The sequence below is a fragment of the Larimichthys crocea genome, chromosome VIII (genome assembly GCF_000972845.2).
Source record: "Larimichthys crocea isolate SSNF chromosome VIII, L_crocea_2.0, whole genome shotgun sequence".
Taxonomy (NCBI): Eukaryota; Metazoa; Chordata; class Actinopteri; family Sciaenidae; genus Larimichthys; species Larimichthys crocea.
Window position 1 is genome coordinate 31,412,866 of NC_040018.1, and position 25,601 is coordinate 31,438,466.

Consider the following 25,601-nt stretch of genomic DNA (forward strand, 5'->3'; position numbering starts at 1 on the left):
GACAAATTCCTGACAAAACACAACTTTCAAGATTCTTCACAGTGAGCTGGAGGCCCGGGTGATTCCATCTAAAATTAACTAAGTCTCTAGAACGAGGAGTTTCTGAGGTGTTTGGGTCCAATACCAGAAATTCAGGTTTTGTCTGCATTAACATCACACAAAATGTAGGTCATCCAACTTTTATATCCTTTACAGGCATGCTGGAGTTTAGGTCATTGATTGGTTGCATCAGCTTGATCGATAAATATAATTGGGTGTCGTTCAGATAAAACAATGAAAATTGATAGAATGATTCTAATGATTTTCCCTAAAGGAGCATATATAAACTGAATCAGAAGTGGTCCAATACAGAAACCTTGTGGGGAATCCATGAAAACTTTGCGTCTGCATGAGGATTCATCATTGACGTGGAACAAACTGAGAATCGATCTAAAAAGTTCCCGATTTAACCAGCTTAGGGCGGTTCTTTGATGCCAATTCGATGTCCCAGTCTCTGTAAAAGAATTTGATGTTCAATGGTGTCAAATGCAGCACAGAGACCGCATAGTCAAAGTTACAAAGCCTCCTAATGGCATCAGAAACTGATCATCTCTGTACTTGTCCTGTTATTCTTAGTGTGCATTTGGGACACATTGACCATCAAATTTCTTTTTACAGAGGGACTGGATTACATCGGCATTGGCCACAAAGACACCGCCCAAGCTGGTTTAAATCGTACACTTTTTAGATTCGATCCTTCAGTTTTGTTTCGTCAATGCTAATCCTCCGTTGCAGAACCAAGTTTGTCATGGAGTCCCACACGGTTCTGTACTTGGACACTTCTATTAAGTTTATATATGCTTCCTTTATGGAAACATCCTTAGAACATTCTATCAATTTTCATTGTTATGGCTGACGACACCCAATTAAATTTAAATCGATCAAGCCTGATTGTGATGGCCAACCAATCAATTAACTCAAACTCCAAGCATGCCTTAAGGATATAAAAAGTTGGCTGACCTACAATTTTTTGATGTTAAATTCAGACAAAAACTGAGAAGTTCTTGTAATTGGACCCAAAACCCCTCAGGAAACTCTCCTTTCTAGAGACTTAGTTACTTTAGATGGGATCCCCGGCCTTCCAGGCTCACTGTAAAGAATCTTGGAGTTGTTTGATCAGGATTGTACTTTAACGTCCACATTAAAACCAAATTTCGAGGACTGCCTTCTTCCCACTTACGTAACATCGCTAAAATCAGACGCATTGTTCTCAGGGCGGAGAGATGCAGAAAAATAGGTCCACGCATTCATTTGTAACTTCAAGGGCTGGACTATGTAACTCTTTGTTATCCAGGCTTGCTCCAAATAGTCTCTTAGAACTTTGCAGTTAGGTTAATTTCAGAATTGCTGCTGCACGTGTTCTGACAGGAACCAAGATCAGAGATCACCATCTCTCCCATTTGGCTTCTTGCATTGGCTACCTATTAAATTCTAGAATCAGAATTTAAAATTCTTCTCCTTACTTACAAAAGCTCTTCATGGTTCAGGCACCATCTTATCTAAAAGAGCTCATAATTACCTTATTACCCCTCTAGAACCACTGCGCTCTCGGACGTGGTTCCTTTGTGGTTCTATAGTTTCCAAAAGTAGATTGGGAGCCAGAGCTTTCCGCTATCAGGGCGCCGCTTCTGTGGAACAAACTTCCTACTTTCTGGGTTCGGGGAGGGCAAGTAACGGTCAACCCTTTAAGAATAGACCTTAAGACTTTCCTTTGTGATAAAGGCCTATAGTTAGGCTGGGCAGGTCATCCCTTAGTTATGCTGCCATTAGGATTACACGCCGGGGACACCACCGGGGGTATGCCAAGCCAGGCACGTATGGGGGGAAAGAGGCACACAGCGCCCCTGACCGAAAAACTCTCTCGCTCTCGCTCTCTCTGCTATCTCTTATCGCTATCGCTCGCTCTAGTCGCTATCTCTCTGCTCGCTCTCGTCTCTCTTCTCTCGCTCTCTCTCGCTCTCGATGCTAGCGCTCTATATCGTGCTCGCGCTCTCTAGAGATATATAGAATATCTATATCCATCGAGCTCTGAGATATCTCTCTCTATTTCGCTATGATTCACGCTCTCTAATAGAGATAGCTAGATCGCTAGAGCGCGACAGAGATCGCCCTAATCTCTCCATCTGGACATGTCTCCTTAATGGCATGTTACTAACCAAAACTTCCCCGAGTTTCCTGGTGCTCTGTCGTCCAGCAGGTTCTCGTGGATCGTGCCTGTGGCCTGTTGAGATCCTGCATGACGCCCCCCAACTACATTATATGATTACTTGTTCATTATTACTACCATCTTCTTTACTGTACTCATTTTTATCATTCATTATAAATTCCTGTCATTTTATCAGTCATTGTACAATATGTTGTCGTTGATTTTTGTTCCTGTACACGTGACCATCCATTTCACGTCTGTCCGTCCCGGGAGAGGGATCCCTTCCTTGTGCTCTTCCTGAGGTTTCTTCCACATTTTTTCCCTGTAAAAAAGGGTTTTTGTGGCACGTTTTTCCTTCACTCGAAAACGCGGGTTCTAAGGACAGGAGCCGGTTGTCAACTCCCCTGTACAGATTGTAACGCCCTCTGAGGCAAATGTACTTGTGACTTTGGGGCTATTACAATAAAATTGAATTTGATTTGATTGATATGTGGTGTGTGTTTCTTATTCAGAAACCCCTTCATGTCACATCTCCATTCAGATCTGGTTATTTATAGGACACATATTAAATGTTAAATATAAATATTTCAATATTTATCATCACAGTAAACAGTGTTACAACACATTAGCTAGCTGCTTAACACTCCCGCATTAGAAAAATACATCGTTTGGTTTGGTGCTTAACATTAAGGAGTAAACATTTATAATCGTCACTTTAAAAAAGTTACATACTGTGTTTTGGTGCTGTTGTTTCCCAGGAATATATTTAGGTGCGTGTGTGAATGGGTGTATAAGAGGCATTAAACTTAAAGGAAACTTTGTCGAAAGGCGCTTTTATGAAGTTCGTCCATTTCCTTGTATTAGTTTACCGGGCAGGATCTTGGCCGAACCAATATGCGGCGCCGTTTACGTACTATCACGCTCAATGCGGCGTCTATGTATATATGTCTATGTCAGAACGCGTTTCAGAACCAGAGCGCCCTCCTGACGGGCCCCTCCCGCTGCACACAGACACCTGTGACGCTCAGGACAGATGCTTTGGACTAACATGTAAAATAAAAAGTGTTTTAACGAGATCACAGCTTCACATTCACACCAGGTGCTCACACACTTCAGTCCTGGCAGGGGTGGCGGTGTGTCAGACCTGGTGGAGATCTGTCCATAACTCCATAACACAGCTTTTCTTCCATTCATTACACCAGAGAAGAAACCTCCTGAATGTGTTTCTGGCTTTTACAGCAGCTCCTTCGGACTGCTGTGAATGTGTCCACATGAGCTGTTGTTTCATAGAGAGGACGGATCTGTGAAGCATCAGAGACCAATGAGGACAGGGAGGAACCGGAGAGATCCCCCACAGGAGAAAACACAAAGCCTGTCTGTTGTTAGCCGTCAGAGAGCTGCTGACACAGCACACACTGCATTATGAAACACAGGGACAACTTCACTTTGGACAGACATGGGCAGCAATTATCCAATCATCGTGACGTCCCCCACAGACGTCTTAAACCTGGGACGTAGTCTCCATGGTCCACAGACGTCTAAAACCTGGACGAGTCTCCGTGACGTCCCCCCAGACTGTTTAACCTGGACGTAGCTTAAGACGTCCCCGCCAGGATGGTCTAAACCTGGACGTAGTCTCTCGTGAGACTACTTAACGGACGTGTCTAACTGCCTAAAACCTGGACGTACGTCTCCTGACGTCCCCGCAGACTGTCTAAAACCTGGACGTTAGTCTCTGAGACTGACTAAAAACCTGGGACGTAGTTCTCCGGACGTCCTGCAACAGACCGTCTAAAACTGGACGTAGTCTCTGAGCTGACCCGTCAAAACCTGGACGTCAGTCTCTGAGGGACTGACTAAAACCTGGACTTTCGTCTCGTTGACCACTTCTGTTCACTCCCCTGAAATATGCGCAGACCTCCTGTTGGAACCAGGCTTATATAATTGTTAAACATCAGTTTTTCTTTGTGCCGCTCGGGTGTGGCGGGCCGAAGTGAAACTGATGAGTGGAGCTTTGTGCCCACCGTGTCATCACGCTCAGTAAGCTCTGTAATGCTGATACACAACCAGTCATTAGGTGTAAGTACAGGCCGGGCAGGGTTGAAGCTCAGTTAGCTGATCCTTTAAGACCGACCCACAGCGGCATGGCCAACATCCAAAAGGGCAGCGCGACACATGTTTGAGCGGCAGCCTCACCTTTACCAACATCCCTTTAACACCTGCTTTCCGGCTAAACACCTTATGCAACCAGGGGCGATCACACCTGCCAGCTTAGGATGGTGTTTATTTGAAGCCACGCATGGTGCCTCCTCAGCCCAGACTCAAAACCATCTCCACTGCTGTTCTTCCTGTGGCTTGTCGAACACATCAAACCAAAGAACAGCTCTGTAGTCCGGATGTTGACCTGCTCGCGTTTGGGACTCCGTCCAACTGTGGCTGCGAGAGATCCTGCATGTTCTCTTGGCCTGTCCATCCCTCCCTCTGCAAACCAACATCTGCCTGAGCACCACACACACCCTCCTCCATCCACCCTGACTGTCCACTCCACCCGTCTCCCACCACGGAGGCAGAGCTTTAAACCGCTCTGCCTCCACAGCTCTGGACCTCTTTACCCCCCGTCCTAAGGAATATCAAACTCAGTTCTGCACTGAAACCCTTCCTGTTTAAAATCTGATCTCCAAATGCATTGTCCTATTTTAACCCTTTATATATATATATATATATATACCTATATATATATAATATAATATACTACATATATACTAATATATATACACACCACTTAACCTTACACCTTAATATTAGGATTCTGATTCTGAGGTGGCAGAGGACTACAAATATGGAGAACCTGTGTGCGTACGTCACGAACAGGTCACCTGTCATTGGTCACAATCATCCAATGAGATCAGAGACCGTTTAACTGACATATACTTTACTTAACGCGGACTTTAACTTGTTTGTAATGCGCATATTTGTACAGTGTGTTACTCCGGACCTCGCTCCACAGTGTTAGATGTTGTGTCAATTACTAAATACTCGAGTATTAAAGTATCCAAACACCGTTACACTTCTGCTAGGCCGCTAGCCGCTAGTCCTAGCCCGCTGTTTGTAAACAAGGACGGAGCCTCAAACCACGTGACCACACAGCGGCGCAGAGGCTCGTCAGAGTCCGCGGACGGTAAGCTTAACCGTCGGCCTCGCCGTGTCCGTCCACACGGTCCGGTTCACGGAGGAAAGCGGCTCTTTTAAATCCCCGTTTTTAACGACCGGAGCGGAGCCGCGGGAGGACGTCGGCTCCTGCGTCATCATCAGGCGGCACAGCTGAGTGAGGGGCAAAAAAGGCGGGCGTAACCATGGCGACGCGACAACGTCAGGATGATCTGTGTAGAAGGTCAGTGTATCGTTAGCCGTAATCTGAGTTAAAGTCCAGTGTTCTGCTTAAAGGTCCAGTGTAACTAGTTAAGGTCCGTGAGTCTGAGTTAAAGGGTCAGTGTTAGTCTGTAGTTAGTTAAAGGTATTAGGTCAGTGTCTGAAGTTAAGGTCAGTGTTAGTCTGAGTTAAAGGTCCAGTGTTTCTGGGTTAAAGGTCCAGTGTTAGTCTGAGTTAAAGGTCCAGTGTTAATCTGAGTTAAAGGCCAGTGTTAGTCGATTAAAGGTCCAGTGTTAATGAGTTAAAGGTCCGTGTTAATCTGAGTTAAAGAGGTCGTAGTCAGTGTTAATCTGAGTTAAAAGGTCCAGTGTTAGTCTGAGTTAAAGGTCCAGTGTTAATCTGAGTTAAATGTCAGTGTTAGTCTGGTTAAAGGTCAGTGTTAATCTGAGTTAAAGGTCCAGTGTTAGTCTGAGTTAAAGGTTCATGTTATCTGAGAATGTCCACGTTAAGTCTAGTAAAGTCAGTGTATTGGTTAAAGGTCCAGTGTTAATCTGGTTAAGGTCCAGTGTTAATCTGAGTTAAAGGTCCGTGTTAGTCTGAGTTAAAGTCCAGTGTTATCTGAGTTAAGGTCCAGTGTTAGTCTGGTTAAAGGTCCAGTGTTAATCTGAGTTAAAGGTCCAGTGTTAGTCTGAGTTAAAGGGCCCAGTGTTTAATCTGAGTTAAAGGTCCAGTGTTAACTGAGTTAAAGGTCCAGTGTTAATCTGAGTTAAAGGTCCCGTGTTAATCTGAGTTAAAGGTCCAGTGTTAGTCTGAGAGAGTTAAAGGTCCCGTGTTTTCTGAGTTAAGGTCCAGTGCTTAGTCTGAGTTAAAGGTCCAGTGTTATCTGAGTTAAAAGGTCCAGTGTTAATCTGAGTTAAAGGTCCAGTGTTAATCTGAGTTAAAGGTCCAATGTTAATCTGAGTTAAAGGTCCAGTGTTAATCTGAGTTAAAGGTCCAGTGTTAGTCTGAGTTAAAGGTCCAGTGTTAATCTGAGTTAAAGGTCCAGTGTTACTCTAGTTAACGGTCCAGTGTTAATCTGGTTAAAGGTCCAGTGTTAGTCTGAGTTAAAGGTCCAGTGTTAGTCTGAGTTAAAGGCCAGTGTTAATCTGATTAGTCCGTGTTATCTGAGTTAAAGGTCCAGTGTGTTTGAATTTAACTCTGTACATCAGTTTAATCACCTGAAGTGATATTACACTGTTGTTACCTTGAACCAGACTTTATCTCTTCCAGTTCCTCTAACGTCCACCTGAGGCTGGCTCCAGAAGTGAGCCAGTCTCCATAAGTCCCCATGTTCAATGTCCAACTTCACAGCACGAAATAAACATGTTTACAGCCTGGTACAAAAAAAACAGTTTTGGTCTCTGTAGCTAATTTCCCCGTTCATGACAACTGTACTGAGGGTGAATTTATATACAACTCACCTGTTCACTTATATTAAGGCTTAAAGTTATGCAGGGGGTTAAGAGCGTGGACGCTTTGATTGACAGGAGGTGCGATCAGAAGATACTGTCCAGGTTTTAGACAGTCTGCGGGAGTCACAGAGGACTACGTCCAGGTTTTAGACAGTCTGCGGGGATGTCACAGCGGAATACGTCCAGGTTTTAGACAGTCTGTGGGGACGTCACGGAGACTACGTCCAGTTTTTAGTCTTGTGGGGACGTTGTTTTGGTTGTCAGAGGCTAAGGCAACAAGCTGCATGCCACCATGTTGTTCAGAGGGAGGAAATGAAGGGATTACTGCAAAGACTATGATTTGAGTTCTGCAAACCGACACTCTTTCCAAGAATAATTGCTTTAGAAGCTGCTCGGGCATTAGAGTGCTTTCTATTAAGCAAACACACACACACACACACACACACACACCACACACACACACACACACACACACACACACACTGAGGCCCAAATCAGCTGTTTTTTTGCAGGGATTTACATATGTGTTGTGTGTCTAGTTCAGCCTTCATGCATGACTAGAGTTTACATAGAGTAACCTGTGCAGCCCTCCCAGGTGGCCTCTAGTGCCCGACACGCATGTGTGTGTCGGACTGTGGGGAATATTAAGTTTCAGTCAGAGCAGATTCTGACTTGTTTATAAAAACGAGGCCTAACGCGCTACAGTCGACTATTCGCTAAAACACAGAACCAGTGATTGTCCATCAAACGTAACAGCTACGTCTGTGTGTGTTTGGATTGCACCACATGTTGAAGCACACAGAGCCGAGTAGTAGTAACACAAATACTTTGTTTACAAAGAGTGCAGGGCATTATTCTGCAGCTTTAATCCAAAAAACACAACAGAAAAAAGGACGGTTGTTTGTCTGCTCTAACGCAAACTGCTTACGTTAGCAGTTCTACTCCTTTAACTTCAGCTAACGTTACTTGAAAAAAAGCTAGTTAGGCGGAAAATAAAAGCTGAGATAGCTACAGTCCGCTTTTATATGTTTCCTCGTAACATCAATATGAGAGTGATGTTTCCTTATTTACATGTCTTCTACATCATCAACTGTTTTAAAGCAAGTCAGTCACAACCAAAGATAACTACTTACCTATTAATTGACAAAATCAGCTGTTGTCAGCTGGCTATAGCCACTGGGACTGGAACTGTTTTCCTCAGCCAACTCAGAAAAGACTCATGAACTTGCGTTTGCTCATATTTTAGTTGGCCGCGACAGTAATTCCATTCCTGTTTATCTGTTTGTATTCTCATCATGTAGCTTCATGTATGGGTTCTGATGTTCTTCCATAGTCCTCATACAAACAATCCAAACAGTGCAGTATCTGTGTTAATTAGAGGTACTGTCCACTTTGGGACTGGCCATGGACACGTAACACGACCTCCTCCATCCTTCCTACAGGCGTTCTAATCCAGCCTCAATCAGTTACCAACTGGCTTCCCGACGTCTACGTAAACACATCCATGCTTGCTTTATTAGTTCGGTGTCGTTACTGTCCGATATATTCAGTCCCCTGCGGCTGCATAGATGAGATCAATCCTTCTCGTACTCTTGGAGAATGCCCGGCCTGAAAGAGTGTTTTAATTTGACTATACATCCCAACTGTAGAATGCAAATGATTGTAACAAGTTCTCTTTTGTCTGTTGGTAATGGGCTGGATTTTGGTCAAAGACATTCTGGGAACTTTGTTGTTCCTGGAAATGTTCTTTGTATTGGCTGAACGAACCTTTGGTTGCTCAAGATCTGATGAGTTTCTCCCTTACAGTGTCGTGGTTTCCTCCTGCTATTATGAAATATGCTGAATGATAACGTGGAATCTTATTTTAATAGCTTTGGCGAGCTTTCTATTGGTTCTGATGACATTTAACAACATCTGTGACCTCAGTACGCTGTTCGTTACTCAGCAATTCGTTCACATACCGTTCCCAAACGTTGAGGGAATGATTAAAGTCCATCCATCCATTCCTTCCTCTTCTCTGGTCGGGTCCGGTGGCAGCAAGTTTAGCGGAGTGTTACAGATGTCTTCTCCCAGCAACATATTCCAGCTCCTCCATGGAGGATCCCACGCACCCCCAGGCTAGATGGGCTATATAGTCCCTCCAGCAGGTTCTGGGTCTGACCCGGGGTCTTCTACCAGTTGGATGGTGCCTGGAACACCTCCAAGAAGGCTAATCAGATGACCGAACCACCTCAACAGCTCCAAATAAAACAAAATCAATGTTCAAACAACAACAACGAACGTCTAAAGAGAACCTGCGTTCGATCTTTCAAGCAGAAAGACGACCTTCGAGATCTTGAAGATCTTTTGCAATAAAGTAAGGGGCAACATTCCCACATATCATTGCAAGTCTGGGAATGTTGCGACAAGGTTACGAAAAAAGTCAGAGAGGTCAAGAAACCCGAGCGTCAGACGATCAAAATATTGTAAACACACGAGTAATGTCGACTTCCAAGCGCTGTCGACGCCGAGCTGGTGAAATAAAAGGCTGAAAGAAAACAGACCGCCGCTGGCTGACTGCTGCTGGACTCGTCAGTGATATCAGCGTGCTGGGGGACCTGGTTGTGATTGGCGTTACCAAAGTTGTCGACTCACCAATTTTGATCAGAGTAGTGTTGAGTACAGCTGTCCATATTTCCACAGTGGGTTAACAAACACTGATTTATACGTGATGTTGCTTTAACTGTGGAACAAACAGTAAGTGGTGCACGATGAGAAAGTGACTGTATAGATAAACAGATGTTTCCCGGTGGCTCTTGGATCGAGGAGGGTCCAACCAGGCAGCGCAGCCTTATTAGCTCCAATAGACCCTACACAGGTCCCCGCGGGGTCTTCGGTTTCTGATCTCCTCTCCCTCTGTCATTAGCTGTAACTCTTCACTTTCATCTCCTCTGTGCTATCTCCGGGATCCTTCCTTCCTCCGTTTTAGCATCGCCTGCACCTATGCCTCAGGCTGACACTGGTGCATGAATGTGTCATGCGTCAAGCACTTTAGGCTAGATCCTGCAGTATGACTTCCAGCTCAATCTTTAGGTAACAACTGTTTCCTGCTGGGCACTTAGTGCGCTCTCTGAACCTCGGCCCTGTCTTTTATTGTGCTTTCAGACATGGAACATGTTGGATTCATCTGTCTGATTCAGGTGAATAGTTCTTCCAAACTGCCACTGAATCCAAACGACTGGACCTTCAATCAAATCAAACTTTGGTGCCAAAGTTGAATCATTTCGGAGGATTCGCTGATGTGACGATGTAGATTGTCAAATCTTTGGCCAGTCAGCAATCCGCTTTGAGTTCTTTACAGATCTACAAAAACACACCAATTATCACATCATTGTTTGATGCATTGTCCTCACAGACGTTTTATTTATGGGCACTTTAAAGTGAGAAACACTTTGGCAGTTTCACAATATAAGAAACCCACACACTTCTGGTCCAGAACAATAGCTGGCAAGGCGCAGACATTGCCACAACCTGGCTGCGATCCGACCCACGTGAGTTAAATCCTGGTGGACATTAATGAGCCTGTTTGGCTTGTACGTCCAGCCACAGCTCTGGCTTTGAAGACAACCACTGAAACTTTTTGTGTTGGTGTGTAAAACACGCCTGGGGCCCGACAGTTGACAATTTAGAAGAATTGCTCAGACTGCAGAGAATAAATTTCTTTTTTTATCACACACACCTGTATCTATGTAAATATAACAAGTACTCCAAGACTCAGAGATGCGTACCAGTACCTCGTCCCCGACCCTGTCCTTCTCCCCAGCTCCTCTTGGAGGTGTTCCCAGGCCGACGATGGACTATGTAGTCCCTCCAGCAGGTCTGGGTCAGCTGGGGCTCCTCCAAGTTGCCAGAAAACATCCAAATGGAGGCGCCAAGCAGGATTATGGTCAGATGTGAACCCTCAGCTGGTGGCCCTCCAGATGTCCGAGCTCCTAACCGTATCTCTGAGGTCTGAGTTAAAGGTCCAGTGTTAATCTGAGTTAAAGGTCCAGTGTTAGTCTGAGTTAAAGGTTAAAGGTCCAGTGTTAGTCTGAGTTAAAGGTCCAGTGTTAGTCTGAGTTAAAGGTGCAGTGTTATTCTGAGTTAAAGGTCCAGTGTTAATCTGAGTTAAAGGTCCAGTGTTAATCTGAGTTAAAGGTCCAGTGTTAGTCTGAGTTAAAGGCCCAGTGTTAATCTGAGTTAAAGGTCCAGTGTTAATCTGAGTTAAAGGTCCAGTGTGTGACATTTAACTCTGTTTACATCAGTTTAATCACCTGAAGTGAATATTTACACTGTTGTTACCTTAGAACCAGACTTTATCTCTTTCCAGTTCCTCTAACGTCCACCTGAGGCTGGCTCCAGAAGTGAGCCAGTCTCCATAAGTCCCCATGTTCAAATGTCCAACTTCACAGCAGAAATAAACATGTTTACAGCCTGGTACAAAAAACAGTTTTGGTCTCTGTAGCTAATTTCCCCGTTCATGACAACTGTACTGAGGGTGAATTTATATACAACTCACCTGTTCACATTATATTAAGGCTTAAAGTTATGCAGGGTTAAGAGCGTGGACGCTTTGATTGACAGGCGGGTGCGATCAGAGACTACGTCCAGGTTTTAGACAGTCTGCGGGGACGTCACAGAGACTACGTCCAGGTTTTAGACAGTCTGCGGGGATGTCACAGAGACTACGTCCAGGTTTTAGACAGTCTGTGGGGACGTCACGGAGACTACGTCCAGTTTTTAGTCTGTGGGGACGTTGTTTTGGTTGTCAGAGGCTAAGGCAACAAGCTGCATGCCACATGTTGTTCAGAGGGAAATGAAGGGATTACTGCAAGACTATGATTTGAGTTCTGCAAACAGACACTCTTTCCAAGAATAATTGCTTTAAGAAGCTGCTCGGGCATTAGAGTGCTTTCTATTAAGCAAACACACACACACACACACACACACACACACACTGAGGCCCAAATCAGCTGTTTTTTCTGCAGGGATTTACAATATGTGTGTGTGTCTAGTTCAGCCCTTCATGCATGACTAGAGTTCACATAGAGTAACCTGTGCAGCCCTCCCAGGTGGCCTCTAAGTGCACGACAGCATGTGTGTGTCGGACTGTGGGAAATATTAAGTTTCAGTCAGAGCAGATTCTGACTTGTTTATAAAAACGAGGCCTAACGAGCTACAGTCGACTATTCGCTAAAACACAGAACCAGTGATTGTCCATCAAACGTAACCAGCTACGTCTGTGTGTGTTTGGATTGCACCACATGTTGAAGCACACAGAGCCGAAGTAACACAAATACTTTGTATACAAAGAGTGCAGGGCATATTTCTGCAGCTTTAATCCAAAAACACAACAGAAAAAAGGACGGTGTTTGTCTGCTCTAACGCAAACTGCTTACGTTAGCAGTTCTTACTTCTTTAACTTCAGCTAACGTTACTTGAAAAAAAGCAGTTAGGTCGGAAAATAAAAGCTGAGATAAGCTACAGTCCGCTTTTATATGTTTCCTCGTAACATCAATATGAGAGTGATGTTTCCTTATTTACATGTCTTCTACATCATCAACCTGTTTTAAAGCAAGTCAGCTACAACCAAAAGATAACTACGTACCTATTAATTGACAAAATCAGCTGTTGTCAGCTGGCTATAGCCACTGGGACTGGAACTGTTTTCCTCCAGCCAACTCAGAAAGACTCATGAACTTGCGTTTGCTCATATCATATTTTAGTTGGCAGCGACAGTAATTCCATCCTGTTTATCTGTTTGTATTTCTCATCATGTAGCTTCATGTATGGGTACTGATGTTCTTCCATAGTCCTCATACAAACAATCCAAACAGTGCAGTATCTGTGTTTAATTAGAGGTACTGTCCACTTTGGACATGGCCATGGACACAGTAAACACGACCTCCTCCATCCTGCCTACAGGCGTTCCTAATCCAGCCTCAATCAGTTAACCGAGCTGGCTTCCAGACGTCTACGTAAACACATCCATGCTTGCTTTATTAGTTCGGTGTCGTTACTGTCCGATATATTCAGTCCCCTGCGGCTGCATAAGATGAGATCAATCCTTCTCGTACTCTTGGAGAATGCCCGGCCTCGAAAGAGTGTTTTAATTTGACTATACATCCCAACTGTAGAATGCAAATGATCTGTAGAACAGTTCTCTTTTGTCTGTTGAGTAATAGAGCTGGATTTGTGGTCAAAGACATTCTGGGAACTTTGTTGTTCCTGGAAATGTTCTTTGTATTGGCTGAACGAACCTTTGGTTGCTCAAGATCTGATGAGTTTCTCCCTTACAGTGTCTGTGGTTTCCTCCTGCTATTATGAAATACGCTGAATGATAACGTGGATCTTATTTTAATAGCTTTGGCGAGCGTTTCTATTGGTTCTGATGACATTTAACAACATCTGTGACCTCAGTACGCTGTTCGTTACTCAGCAATTCGTTCACATACCGTTCCCAAACGTTGAGGGAATGATTAAAGTCCATCCATCCATTTCCTTCCTCTTCTCTGGGTCGGGTCGCGGTGGCAGCAAGTTTAGCGGAGTGTTACAGATGTCCTTCTCCCCAGCAACGTATTCCAGCTCCTCCAGGAGGATCCCGACGCACCCCCAGGCTAGATGGGCTATATAGTCCCTCCAGCAGGTTCTGGGTCTGACCCGGGGTCTTCTACCAGTTGGATGTGCCTGGAACACCTCCAAAGGAAGGCTAATCGGATGACCGAACCACCTCAACAGCTCCAAATAAAACAAAATCAATGTTCAAACAACAACAACGAACGTCTAAAGAGAACCTGCGTTCGATCTTTCCAAGCAGAAAGACGACCTTCGAGATCTTGAAGATCTTTTGCAATAAAGTAAGGGGCAACATTCCCACATATCATTGCTAAGATCTGGGAATGTTGCGACAAGGTTACGAAAAAGTCAGCGAGGTCAAGAAACCCGAGCAGTCAGACGATCAAAATATTTGTAAACATGACGTAATGTCGACTTCCAAGCGCTGATCCGCCGAGCTCGGTGAAATAAAAGGCTGAAAGACAGACGCCGAGCTGGGCTGACTGCTGCTGGACTCGTCAGTGATATCAGCTGCTGCTGGGGACCTGGTTGATGATTGGCTGTTACCAAAGTTGTCGACTCACCAATTTTTGATCAGAAGTAGTGTTGAGTACAGCTGTCCATATTTACCACAGTGGGATTACACAAACACTGATTTATACGTGATGTTGCTTTAACTGTGGAACAAACAGTAAGTGGTGTACGATGAGAAAGTGACTGTATAGATAAACAGATGTTTCCCGGTGGCTCTTGGCATCAGAGGAGGGTCCAACCAGGCAGCGCAGCCTTATTAGCTCCAATAGACCCCTAACAGGTCCACGCGGGGTCTTCGGTTTCTGATCTCCTCTCCTCTGTCATTAGCTGTAACTCTTCACTTTCATCTCCTCTGTGCTACTCAGGGATCCTTCCTTCCTCCTGTCTTTAGCATCGCCTGCACCTAATAGCCTCAGGCTGACACGTGTGCATGAATGTGTACATGCGTCAAGCACTTTAGGCTAGATCCTGCAGTAATGACTTCCAGCTCAATCTTTAGGTAACAACTGTTTCCTGCTGGACAACTTAGTGCAGCTCTCTGAACCTCGGCCCTGTCTTTTATTGTGCTTTTCAGACATGGAACAATGTTGGATTCATCTGTCTGATTCAGGTGAATAGTTCTTTATGGATTTACAAAAATCCAAATCCAACTGCCACTGAATCCAACGCACTGGACCTTCAAATCAAATCAAACTTTGGTGCCAAAGTTAAATCATTTCGGAGGATTCGCTGATGTGACGATGTAGATTTGCTCAAATCTTTTGGCCAGTCAGCAAATCAGCTTTGAGTTCTTTACAGATCTACAAAAACACACCAATTATCACATCATTGTTTGATGCATTGTCATCACAGACGTTTTATTTATGGGCACTTTAAAGTGAGAACACTTTGGCAGTTTCACAATATAAAGAAACCCACACACTTCTGAGATCCAGAACAATAGCTGGCAAGGCGCAGACATTGCCACAACCTGGCTGCGATCCGACCACAGTGAGTAAATCCTGGTGACATTAATGAGCCTGTTTGGCTTGTACGTCCAGCCACAGCTCTTGGCTTTGAAGTAACAACCACTGAAAACTTTTGTGTTGGTGTGTAAACACGCCGTGGGGCCCGACAGTTAGACAATTTAGAAGAATTGCTCAGACTGCAGAGATAAATTTTTCTTTTTTATCACACACACATGTATCTATGTAAACTAAACAAGTACTCCAAGACTCAGAGATGCAGTACCAGATACCTCGTCCCCGACCCTGTCCTTCTCCCCAGCTCCTCCTTGGAGGTGTTCCCAGGCCAGATGGACTATGTAGTCCCTCCAGCAGGTTCTGGGTCTAGCCTGGGGTCTCCTCCAAGTTGCCAGAAACACCTCCAAATGGAGGCGCCCAAGAGGATTCTGGTCAGATGTTGAACCACCTCAGCTGGCTCCCTCCAGATGTCCGAGCTCCTAACCGTATCTCTGAGGCTGAGCGCGGCCACCCGGTGGAGGAAGCTCATCTCAGCCTTTAGTATCTGCGATCTCATTCTTTCAGTCACTACCCAAAGCTCATGACTATAGGTGAGGATTGGACTGGAAGATCAAGAACTTTGCCTTCTGGCTCAGCTCCTTCTGAACCACAACAGTGCGATACTGCAGACGTTGTACCAACAAGACGCTGAGATACTTGACCTCCTTTCCTTGCAACTCACTCCTGAACCTTATCTCTCGCTTGTAGATCCGTCGTAGAATTTCATATGTTTGACGACAGAGCTCAAACCAATGCAACTTAAAGTCATATGTTTGACGACAGAGCTCAAACCAATGCAACTTAAAGGTGGAGGCAGATGATCTGTGTTTTTAGATTTTTATTAATCTAACGTATCAATACTTCCTGTCTGTGGCTCTCAGCTCCAAGCCCATTGGTTCCTACTGAATCTTTAAAAACATCTCATAAACCTCGAGCTGTGGTTCAGCAACTTTCTAAAACAGTAGAGGAAATAGTGCATTCCTTGGGGACTATTTTCAGTGGCGGGAGGAATCCACATTTGGCACTCTCGTGAATATTCGTGGCAGCAGGACGCTGTATGTGGGATTTCGTCAAAATAAACTACAGAGTGTGTGTATACGGTAAAAGTGGCGTGGCTGATTGATGTTGCTTTACGGTGCAGAGGAAGAAGATGTATCAGGCTTTGATACTTGTTAGTGGGTATATTCATTGTTTGTTTGAGTCTTTTCATGGCATTTGTTGACAAGAAGAAAGATACAGAATATCACCAGACTTTAAACATAAGGAAATTGACAAAATCACATACTTCAAGCTGGGACACAACTTAGTTTGTCATAGAAAACACATTTATTATTTGACCCTTTCTATTCCAAAGTCAGCACAGATAAATGAGGTTTCTGAAGACTCCCTCTTTAGTTGTTGCTCTTTCTCTTCTCTCCCCTCACAGAGGGAGGGCGGGCAGTTAAAATCCTGTCCATAAATGTAGGTAGGTGAAGTTCATTAGGGTTGGCCTAGTTTTAAAGTCAGAGAGAGGGGCCTGAATGAGGGAGTCCTGGAACACGGCAGGCGTTGTAGATATTTACTGTTAAAGAGACCTCAATGAGTCGCAGCCAGTGGACCCAGAAGTCCAGGCAGAAAGTTCTGCATCCACCTAAAGGACACGATCGTTTGGCTCCTGGCAAGAAATGACAAGCTCTAAAATACCACAAAGAATACCTGAAAACACTGAAAACATGACTTTGTGTCAGTGTTGGACAGATGGGACATGAAGTTTGACTTCATGGGGACTTTAAGTAGAATGAAGTGTTCCTCTGTTTTGTAGAGACACTGATTTAATTGTTTCCAGAGTTATAAGATTACAAATTATTTTAGCTGTCGTCATGGGAGAAGTAAACACTTTGATGATCAAACATGTTCAGATGGATCGTCTCTGGAGATGTATGTACAGCAAAAGCTCAGAGGAGGACGGGATGAAGGCTGGATGTTGGGCAATCCATCGGCAGAGAGACAATAGCTGGAGTTCTCAGCTTCTCTTAAATTGGATCCAGGAGACATCAGTGAATGAATCCACTGTGCTTTTGTTATGAGGCGCGCACACATGCATGCACAGTCCTCTCCCGTGGATGAAACTTTTGGGCTAAATTGTGTAATCGGCCTCAGTGAGCTGGCAGCGAGCAGCTGTCTGGCTGCAGTTTGCATCCATGAGAACGTATCAGGCTCTGTGGAAACCAGGCACAGGGGGGGGTCCTCTGAGGCGAACCTCCAGGGGGCGGACCCCTCCATTTCTATTTATTTTATATTTCACTTTTACCCAACAAGGACGAGGGAGCCTTTGGAATAAAAACAACTGCTCAGAACGAGAAACATACAGTCTTATTAAGTGATATGCAGTGCTGGAAAAAGTACTCAGAGTACTCCTTCGCTTAAGTTAAAGTACTGCATTCAAAACATAAGGTAACACAGTAACTATGTTCAGCTGTACTCGAGTATTTGTTCTGATTACGTGTCTTGTGCTGGTGACCTTGTTGATGTTTGGCTGTTAGCAAAGGAAGAAAGGTTTTCCTCGCCTCTGTGTCCAAGCGCTTGCTCATGGTGGGAATTGTTGGGTCTTTATGGTCTAGACCTGCTCGATATAAGAGTAATACTCCAGTTTAACGAGGTTCTACAGCTGCCTGCTTCATAATCTGAGAATCCAGGTCCAGATCAGTCAGTCGACAGTTTCAGTCTTTTCTTGTTGACTAACGTTTTTGTCCGCTGTGGATCGGACACTTCTGAGTTTTTCAAAGAGCCAAGGAGTTCCAAGAAACCCTTTTGCATCATCAGTGATGTAAGACCTTTTTTACACACTCTCCAGGGGAACACACATTGAAAAAAAAATCTGAAGTGAGCTGCTGAAAGAAGTCCGGTCTGATCTGGTTGTGTGCAGGTTTGTATCTCAGCCTCACGCCGCTTCACATTCAGCTCTTTAATGAAGTCGAGGTGTTGACGACCTAACCGTCTGAACCCGCCCGCCCCGCTGCGAAAACCACAAACAGACAAACCACGTTTGCACGTTACTCCCTCAGGAGGAGGAAATTCATCCTGCAGAACGTGGATAACATCTAAAGGAAGAGTCCTGCACATGAACACACTCATGCATGATTATATTTTCATTTCTGTGTTTCATAGAGACTCGTTGTTGTGTTTGCGTCTCTCCTTCTGCATGACAACATTCCTCCATCATTAACAGAGCAGCAGGACGACCTTCAGGCCAGCAGACGTTTGTCATCCTGCAGCACAGCAGCTCAGCTCCAATCAGTACTGCCTCCTAGTGGCCGAGTCTTCACATCACAGCCGACCGAACAAGTTCTTCTGCACCTTTTGCTTTAATTGAATTATATTTTAGTCCTCCAAACCAAACCAGCCTGACTTCCTGTTCATTTACTCAAAATCCGTCTCAAGATCATTCTTAAAGGTCTCGGCCTCAGACGAAGACCACGACCTCAAGATGTCACTTCATTGCCTGATTTATTTGTTAACATCGGTCAAATCTTCTGGAATAAACCACAAAGAGTTCATCTGCAAAACACCCACAAGAACACACAACTGTTCGTTAACACTTCAAGGTGACGCTTAACGAGTTTTCATGAATATTGGCGACCTGAGTGGACCATAGACTGTCTGGTCTTGGTCTCGACTACAACACTGCTGCATCCTGAGATCCTCAGGTGAGGGGTGGGGTCCTTCTGGCTGCTCCAGAGTCGAGGGTGAAGATTAGCTCCTAAGTCCTTTCCTAACCACTTTTCCTTGACCTCAGTGGAAAAAGTCACAAGATCAAGGACAGATGTGAAGGAGAGGTGATGAGGAGTTACGAGAAGACGACTGCTGTCACTCTAGACTACGTCATGAAGCGACGGTGAATGTTGTTGACGTGATCTGTGGTAAAACTAAGTCCAGAAGATGAACTACAAAACGCTCAGAGATCCTTCCTAGATCCTCCCTGTGCTCTGACCGTGTTGTCTCATGGAGGAAATATAAACGTGGACAACCCGGTGAAAAAGAGGACAAGTCAAAGATTCAGACTAATAATCAGTGAACTGATGGTTTCAGCATGGTTATTAGAGGAAGGAAACGAGGAACTACTGGACCACACCCCGAGGTTTAAATCTAAAGGTGACCCCTCGACTCGAGGAGACGAAGCTCACAGAATCAAACTTCTTAAAACTTGTTTTTATTTTATAGACTTCTTATTTATTTATGCATCATCTCATCTTTATATTTGTTATAGCATGTCCTTAAATCTTATTTTTATCCAGCTTTGTTGTTATCAGTATTATTCTGATGCTCATACTTTAAATTTTAAATGAACAGTAAAACGTTGAACGTGTTCTGTTTGTGTTGAAGAAACGTTTCATCAAAAGACTCAAACTTCGACTGTAAACAAACTTTAATAAAATGATTTTTATCAAATATTCACAAAGAGAACCAGAACGTGTCCAAAGAGTCCACGATGATGAGTCAGCAGATCAGAACGTCACCACTTTAGTCTGTTTGGGTTTGGCTTTCTTCACCGGGACATGGACTTCTTCATGGTCTGCACTCATGTTGTTGGAGAGCCAGGCGACGGTCACGGAGCTCGCTGGAGACAAGTCAAAGATTGAGAAGACAAGTCAAAGATTCAGAAGACAAGTCAAAGACTGAGAAGACAAGTCAAAGACTGAGAAGACAAGTCAAAGACTGAGAAGACAAGTCAAAGACTGAGAAGACAAGTCAAAGATTCAAATCAATAATCAGTGAATACATCCTGATGATTTCAGTATGGTTATTAGAGGAAGGAAACAAGGATTAACGAGTTTGACGTTGTGTTTAATACATTTAAAAACATGTTGGAGCTCCTGCAGGAGACCATGAACCTGAGCATACAAACTCATGGGAAGGAAATGAGGAGAGGAAGGAAACAAGGAGAGGAAGGAGACAAGGAGAGGAAGGAAACAAGGAGAGAAAGGAAACAAGGAGAGGACACTCACTTGCCGCCTGGTGATCCGGACAGTCTTTCTGAAAATGTTCCACTGAACCACAAACACGACAACAACCTCCTGCAGACAGAAACCATCAGAAAACCATCAGAAAACCATCAGCTAACCATCAGCTAACCATCAGCTAACCAATGAATGAATGTGTGTGTGTGTGTGTGTGTGTGCGTGCGTGCGTGCGCGTGTGTGTGTGTGCATGTGTGTGCGTGTGCATGTGCGTGTGTGTGCGTGTGTACCTTGTGCGTACAGTCCTTTGGGATTGTCGGGACAGGAGCGGGACAGGTGTCCGGTCTGACCGCAGATGAAGCACTTGGCAAACGGGAAATCACCTGACGGAGACACGTTATTCTAACGTTATCAGAGCGTTCAGCGTTTGTCTGGTCCAGATGTGACCCGCCGTGTTCTCACCCAGAGCCGGGTCCACTTTGGCCCGGCACCTCTGGATCTCGTGCTCGGTGGAGCCGCAGCGGTAACAGATGCCTCGACCCATCTCCTCGTCACGGTCCGCCTCCGGACAGTCGGCCAGGCCGTGACCCGGCTTCCTGCAGTTAAAACACAGGTAGAGGAGGAGAGGAGGGGAGGAGGAGACGAGGAGGAGGAGAGGAGAGGAGAGAGGAAGGGGGGAAGGAGGAGAAGGGGATGGGTAGGAGGATAGGAGGAGACTTGTGAGGGGAGTAGGAGCTTAGGCTCATGGGCATTGCGTATAGCTGGGAGGAGATGCTTATCGTCTTCGTCGGGGAGGGGAGTATTTGAGTTTCGTCTTATCTGTCTTCTCTTAGATTAGAATGCTGTTCTTCTTAGATTTTCTTCTCTTCTTCTTCATTTTCTTTTCTTCTTCGCTTTCTTCTATTTCCTTCTGCTCTGTCTTCTCGTCTGCTGCTTCTTTGCTTTGCTTCTTATTCTTCCGTTTCTTTTCTTTCGTCTTTTCTTCTCTTCTGCTCTTTCTTCTCGTGTTCTTTTCTTATGCTCTTCGTTTGTTCTTCTTCTTCTTTTCGTCTCCCCTTCTCTCGGTGCCGCTTCGTCTTCTTTTCTTTCTTCTTCTCCCTTCGCATGCTTCGGTTTCTTCTCTTCTTCGTTTCTTTGCTTCTCTCTTCTTTTCTAATGTCCGCTCTTCGTCGTCGTTCTCTTTCCGCTAGTCTTTTATCTTCTCTTTTCCTCCGTCTTCTCCTTTTTTGCCTTCTTCTTATTTTTTCTTCTTCGTCTTTTCTTTTCTTCTTCTCCCCTTACTCAGTCTTCTCCCCTTCTGCTGCTTACTCGTTCTCTTCTTTTCTTTTCTTCTTCTCCCCTTCTCTTCTTTCTTTTCGTTCTTCGTCTTTTCTTGATCTCTTCTGATTTCATCTTCTTCTTTTCTTCTTCTTTTCTTTTCTTCGATTCTATCTCCCCTGTCTATTGTCTTTCCTTCTCTGTCTTCGATTTTCTTTTCTTTCCCCCTCTTGCTGCCTCTTCGCTTCTCCTTATTTCATTGTCCCCCGTCTCATCGTCGCTCGACCCTTCTCTTTCTCCCCCTTAGGCCACCCCCCTTCTCTCCTTCTCACTTTTGTGTGCTCTTCCTCTATCGCACCACACCCGTCATGCGGCGCGGCCCCCCGCTCCCTAACTCTGCGATCCTGTCCCTCTGCGCGGCGTTGGCTTTTTCCTCCCCCTGTTGTTCATTCTCTTTCTTTACTAGCTTTCCTCCTGACGGTCCTCTTTCTTCTTCTTTATTTTTCTTACTCCACCTCCGCCCGTCAGCTCCGCTCTTCCTCCACCCTCCCTCCTCCTCCTCCCTCCTCCCTTTAGGGGCGCCTGGCCACTCTTCTGACAGAAACTCCAGGAAGCGTTCCCGTCCTCGTCCCGTACTCCTTCTTCTTACGGTTCGGTTTTTTCACAGCTGAATCGCCGGGTGAGTCCCCCTCAGTGTTCCCTCTGAGGACCTCGCCAGGACCTGAGTGACCTCCTCCTCCTCTCCTCTCTTCCTCCTCCTGCTCCTCCTCTCAGCCGGCTCAATGGGCGTGGCCCTTGCCGGCTTGTGTTTATGGACGTTGTTGGCTCGCGCCCACCTCGTCATGTCGCCTCGTGACTGAAGCTGAGCGAATCAGCAGAGGAGTTAGTCACGTGACGTCACTAAACCAACTCTACTGACGTTAAACAAACAGGAGGTGGTTTCGGTTCAGGTGTGAACCGGTTAAACTGGTGACCCTGTTAGCGGCGACATCTGTGGCTGTCTCGTGAAGTCGTCTCGTTAGTTTCAACGTGGTTAAATTCGGTCACCACTTAACACGTCACCAGTTAACCGGTCACCAGTTAGCACGGTCCGCACCAGTAACACGGTCACCAGTTAACACGGTCACCACTTAACACGGTCACAGTTAGCACGGTCACCAGTTAGCACGTGTCACCACGTTAACACGGTCACCAGTTAGCACGGTCACCAGGTTAGCACGGTCACCAGTTAACACGTCACCGTTAGCACGGTCACTCTTTACACCCTAACGCCTGTTAGCATATTAGCATGTAGCAGCAGCTGAAACGCGCCGATTCTTCATGATGAAACTTTTTCACCGGGGTCATGCTGAGGTCAAAGGTCTGCTTACCTGCACAGTCGATAACGTTATAACAACATATATGTAACTTAAAGTAACGTTACCAAGACAAGCGTCTGCCCATGTGTTGTCCCGGAGGCGGAAGTCACATCTTCTTCTTCTTCTACTCACGTCCTCGACTCCTTGCACACCGCCACCTGCTGACAAGGAGAGGACAAGAAGAGACAAGGAGAGGACGAGAAAGGAGAGAATAGGAGAAAAGGAAACAAGGCGAGGACCAAGAAGGAGACAAGATAAAGGGCCAACCCGGTGTGAAAGAGGACAAGTCAAAGATTCAGACTAATAATCAGTGAACTGATGGTTTCAGCATGGTTATTAGAGGAAGGAAACGAGAGGGAACTACTGGACCACACCCCGAGGTTAAATCTAAGGTGACCCCTCGACTCGAGAAGACGAAGCTCACAGAATCAAACTTCTTAAAACTTGTTTTATTTTTATAGACTTCTTATTTTTTATGCATCATCTATTTTATATTGTTTAGCCTCTTTATTTTTATCAGCTCTTGTTGTGATCAGTTTATTCTGATGCTCATACTTTAAATTTTAAATGAACAGTATACAAACGTTGAACGTGTTCTGTTTGTGTTGAAGAAACGTCTTCGTCTCTCTGAGCGCGCTGAGTAAACCAAAAACGTTTCATCAACAAACTCAAACTTCGACTGTAAACAAACAGAAACTTTAATAAAATGATTTTTATCAAATATTCACAAAGAGAACCAGAACGTGTCCAAAGAGTCCACGATGATGAGTCAGCAGATCAGAACGTCACCACTTTAGTCTGTTTGGGTTTGGCTTTCTTCACGGGACATGGACTTCTTCATGGTCTGCACTCATGTTGTTGGAGAGCCAGGCGGACGGTCACGGAAGCTCGCTGGAGACAAGTCAAGATTCAGAAGACAAGTCAAGACTGCGAGGAAGCACATCAGAACGTCAAAGCTGAGAAGACAAGCAAGCTCAGAAGACAAGTCAAGACTGAGAAGACAAGTCAAAGATTCAGAAGACAAGTCAAAGACTGAGAAGACAAGTCAACGATAGACGGACAGTCAAAGATTCAAATCAATAATCAGTGATACATCCTGATGATTTCAGTATGGTTATTAGGGAAGGAAACAGGATTAACGAGTTTGACGTTGTGTTTAATACATTTAAAACACATGTTGGAGCTCCTGCAGGAGACCATGAACCGAGCATACAAACTCATGGGAAGGAAACGAGGAGGAGGAAGGACGGAAACGAGGAGAGGAAGGAAAACAAGGAGAGGAAGGAAACAAGGAGGAGAAAGGAGACAAGGAGGAGAAAGGAGACAAGGAGGAAGAGAGAGAAGAACAAGGCGAGAAAGGAGAAGAGAGAAGGAGACGGAGAAGAGAGAAAGAGACAAGGAGAGAAAGGAGACAAGGAGAGAAAGGAGACAAGGAGCGAAACGGAGACAAGGAGAGAACGGAGGAACAAGGAGAGGAAGGAAAGGAAGGAAACAAGGTAGGAGAGGACCACCTCACTTGCCGCCTGGTGATCGGGACAGTTCTTTCGAAAATGTTCCCACTGAAACCACAAACACGACACACCTCCTGAAGACAGAAACCATCAGAAACCATCAGCTAACCATCTAGCTAACAATGAATGTGTGTGTTGTGTGTGCGGGTGCTGTGTGTCGTGCGTGCGTGGTGTGTGTGTTGTGTTGTGTGTGTGGTGTGTGTGTGGTGTGTGTGTGCGTGTGCATGTGTGTGTGTGTTGTTTGGTGTGTACCTTGGCGTACAGTCCTTTGGGATTGTCGGACAGGGCGGGACAGGTGTTCCGGTCTGACGCAGATGAAGCACTTGGCAAACGGAAATCACCTGACGGGACAGACAGTTATTCTAACGTTTATCAGAGCGTTCAGCGTTTGTCTGGTCCAGATGTGACCCCCGTGTTCTCACCCAGAGGCGGGTCCACTTTGGCCCGGCACCTCTGGATCTCGTGCTCGGTGGAGCCGCAGCGGTAACGTAACAGATGCCTCGACCCATCTCCTCGTCACGGTCGCCTCCGGACAGTCGGCCAGGCCGTGACCCGGCTTCCTGCAGTTAAAACACAGCTAAGATGGGGAGGAAGAGAGGGGGGAGGGAGGAGGAGGAGGGAGGGGAGGGAGGAGGAGGGGAGGAGGAGGGGAGGAGGGGAGGAGAAAAGGGAGACGAGAGGAGGAGGAGGAGGAGGAGGAGGGGAGGGGGAGGGAGGGAGACGGAGAAGGGGAGGGAGGAGGAGAGGAGGAAGTAGAGGGGGAGGGGAGGGAGGGAAGGGGGAGGAGAGGAGAGGGAGGAGGAGGAGGGGAGGGGAGGAGGGGAGGGGAGGGGAGGGGAGCAGGGGAGGAGAGAGGAGGGAGAGGAGGGGCGGGAGGGGAGGACGGGAGGCGGGGAGGGAGGGGAGGGGAGGAGGAGAGGGGGAGGCGGGGAGGAGGAGGAGAGGAGGGGGGAGAGAGGGAGGGGAGGGACGGAGAGGGGAGGAGAGGGAGGGAGGAGGGAAGGGGAGGAGGGGGGAGGGGAGGAGAGGAGAGGGGAGAGGCGGAGAGGGAGGGGAGGAGGAGGGAGGGGAGGGAGGAGGGAGGGAGGAGAGGGGAGGAGGGAGGCGAGAGGGGCAGGAGGGGGAGGAGGAGGGGAGGGGATGGAGGAGGGAGGGGAGGAGGAGGAGGAGGGAGGAGAGGAGGAGGAGGAGAGGGGAAGGGGTGGGCGGAGGAGGAGGGGAGGAGGGACAATAGGAGAGAGGAAAAGGAGGAGGAGGGAGGGGAGGGGGGACAAGGGAGCGAGGAGGGGAGGATGAGGAGGAGAGGGAGGGAGGAGAGGCGGGAGGGGAGGGGAGGAGAGGAGGCGAGGAGAGGGAGGGGGGAAGAGAGGAGGGGAGGAGGAGCAAGGAGTGGAGGAAGGAGAGAGAGAGGAGGAAGGGGTGAGG

The 25,601-nt window shown here is 46.1% G+C and overlaps 2 protein-coding genes across 2 annotated transcripts in view; both read right to left on the reverse strand.

The window, feature by feature from the left end:
- The window catches only part of xrcc4 (X-ray repair complementing defective repair in Chinese hamster cells 4), a 49,225-nt gene extending 43,722 nt beyond the window's left edge, over nucleotides 1-5,503 (reverse strand). The window contains exon 1 of the mRNA XM_027281737.1: nucleotides 5,375-5,503. The gene's annotated coding sequence lies outside the window, so the exon portion shown is untranslated. The remainder of the gene's footprint in view (nucleotides 1-5,374) is intronic.
- A 14,000-nt stretch (nucleotides 5,504-19,503) lies between these two features.
- zcchc9 (zinc finger, CCHC domain containing 9) overlaps nucleotides 19,504-25,601 on the reverse strand; it is a 7,541-nt gene continuing 1,443 nt past the window's right edge. The window contains exons 3-6 of the mRNA XM_027281036.1: nucleotides 20,513-20,663; nucleotides 20,341-20,433; nucleotides 20,099-20,167; nucleotides 19,504-19,710 (exon numbers count right to left, since the gene is read on the reverse strand). Coding sequence (XP_027136837.1) covers nucleotides 19,598-19,710; nucleotides 20,099-20,167; nucleotides 20,341-20,433; nucleotides 20,513-20,663 — 426 coding nt within the window. The 3' untranslated portion in view covers nucleotides 19,504-19,597. The remainder of the gene's footprint in view (nucleotides 19,711-20,098; nucleotides 20,168-20,340; nucleotides 20,434-20,512; nucleotides 20,664-25,601) is intronic.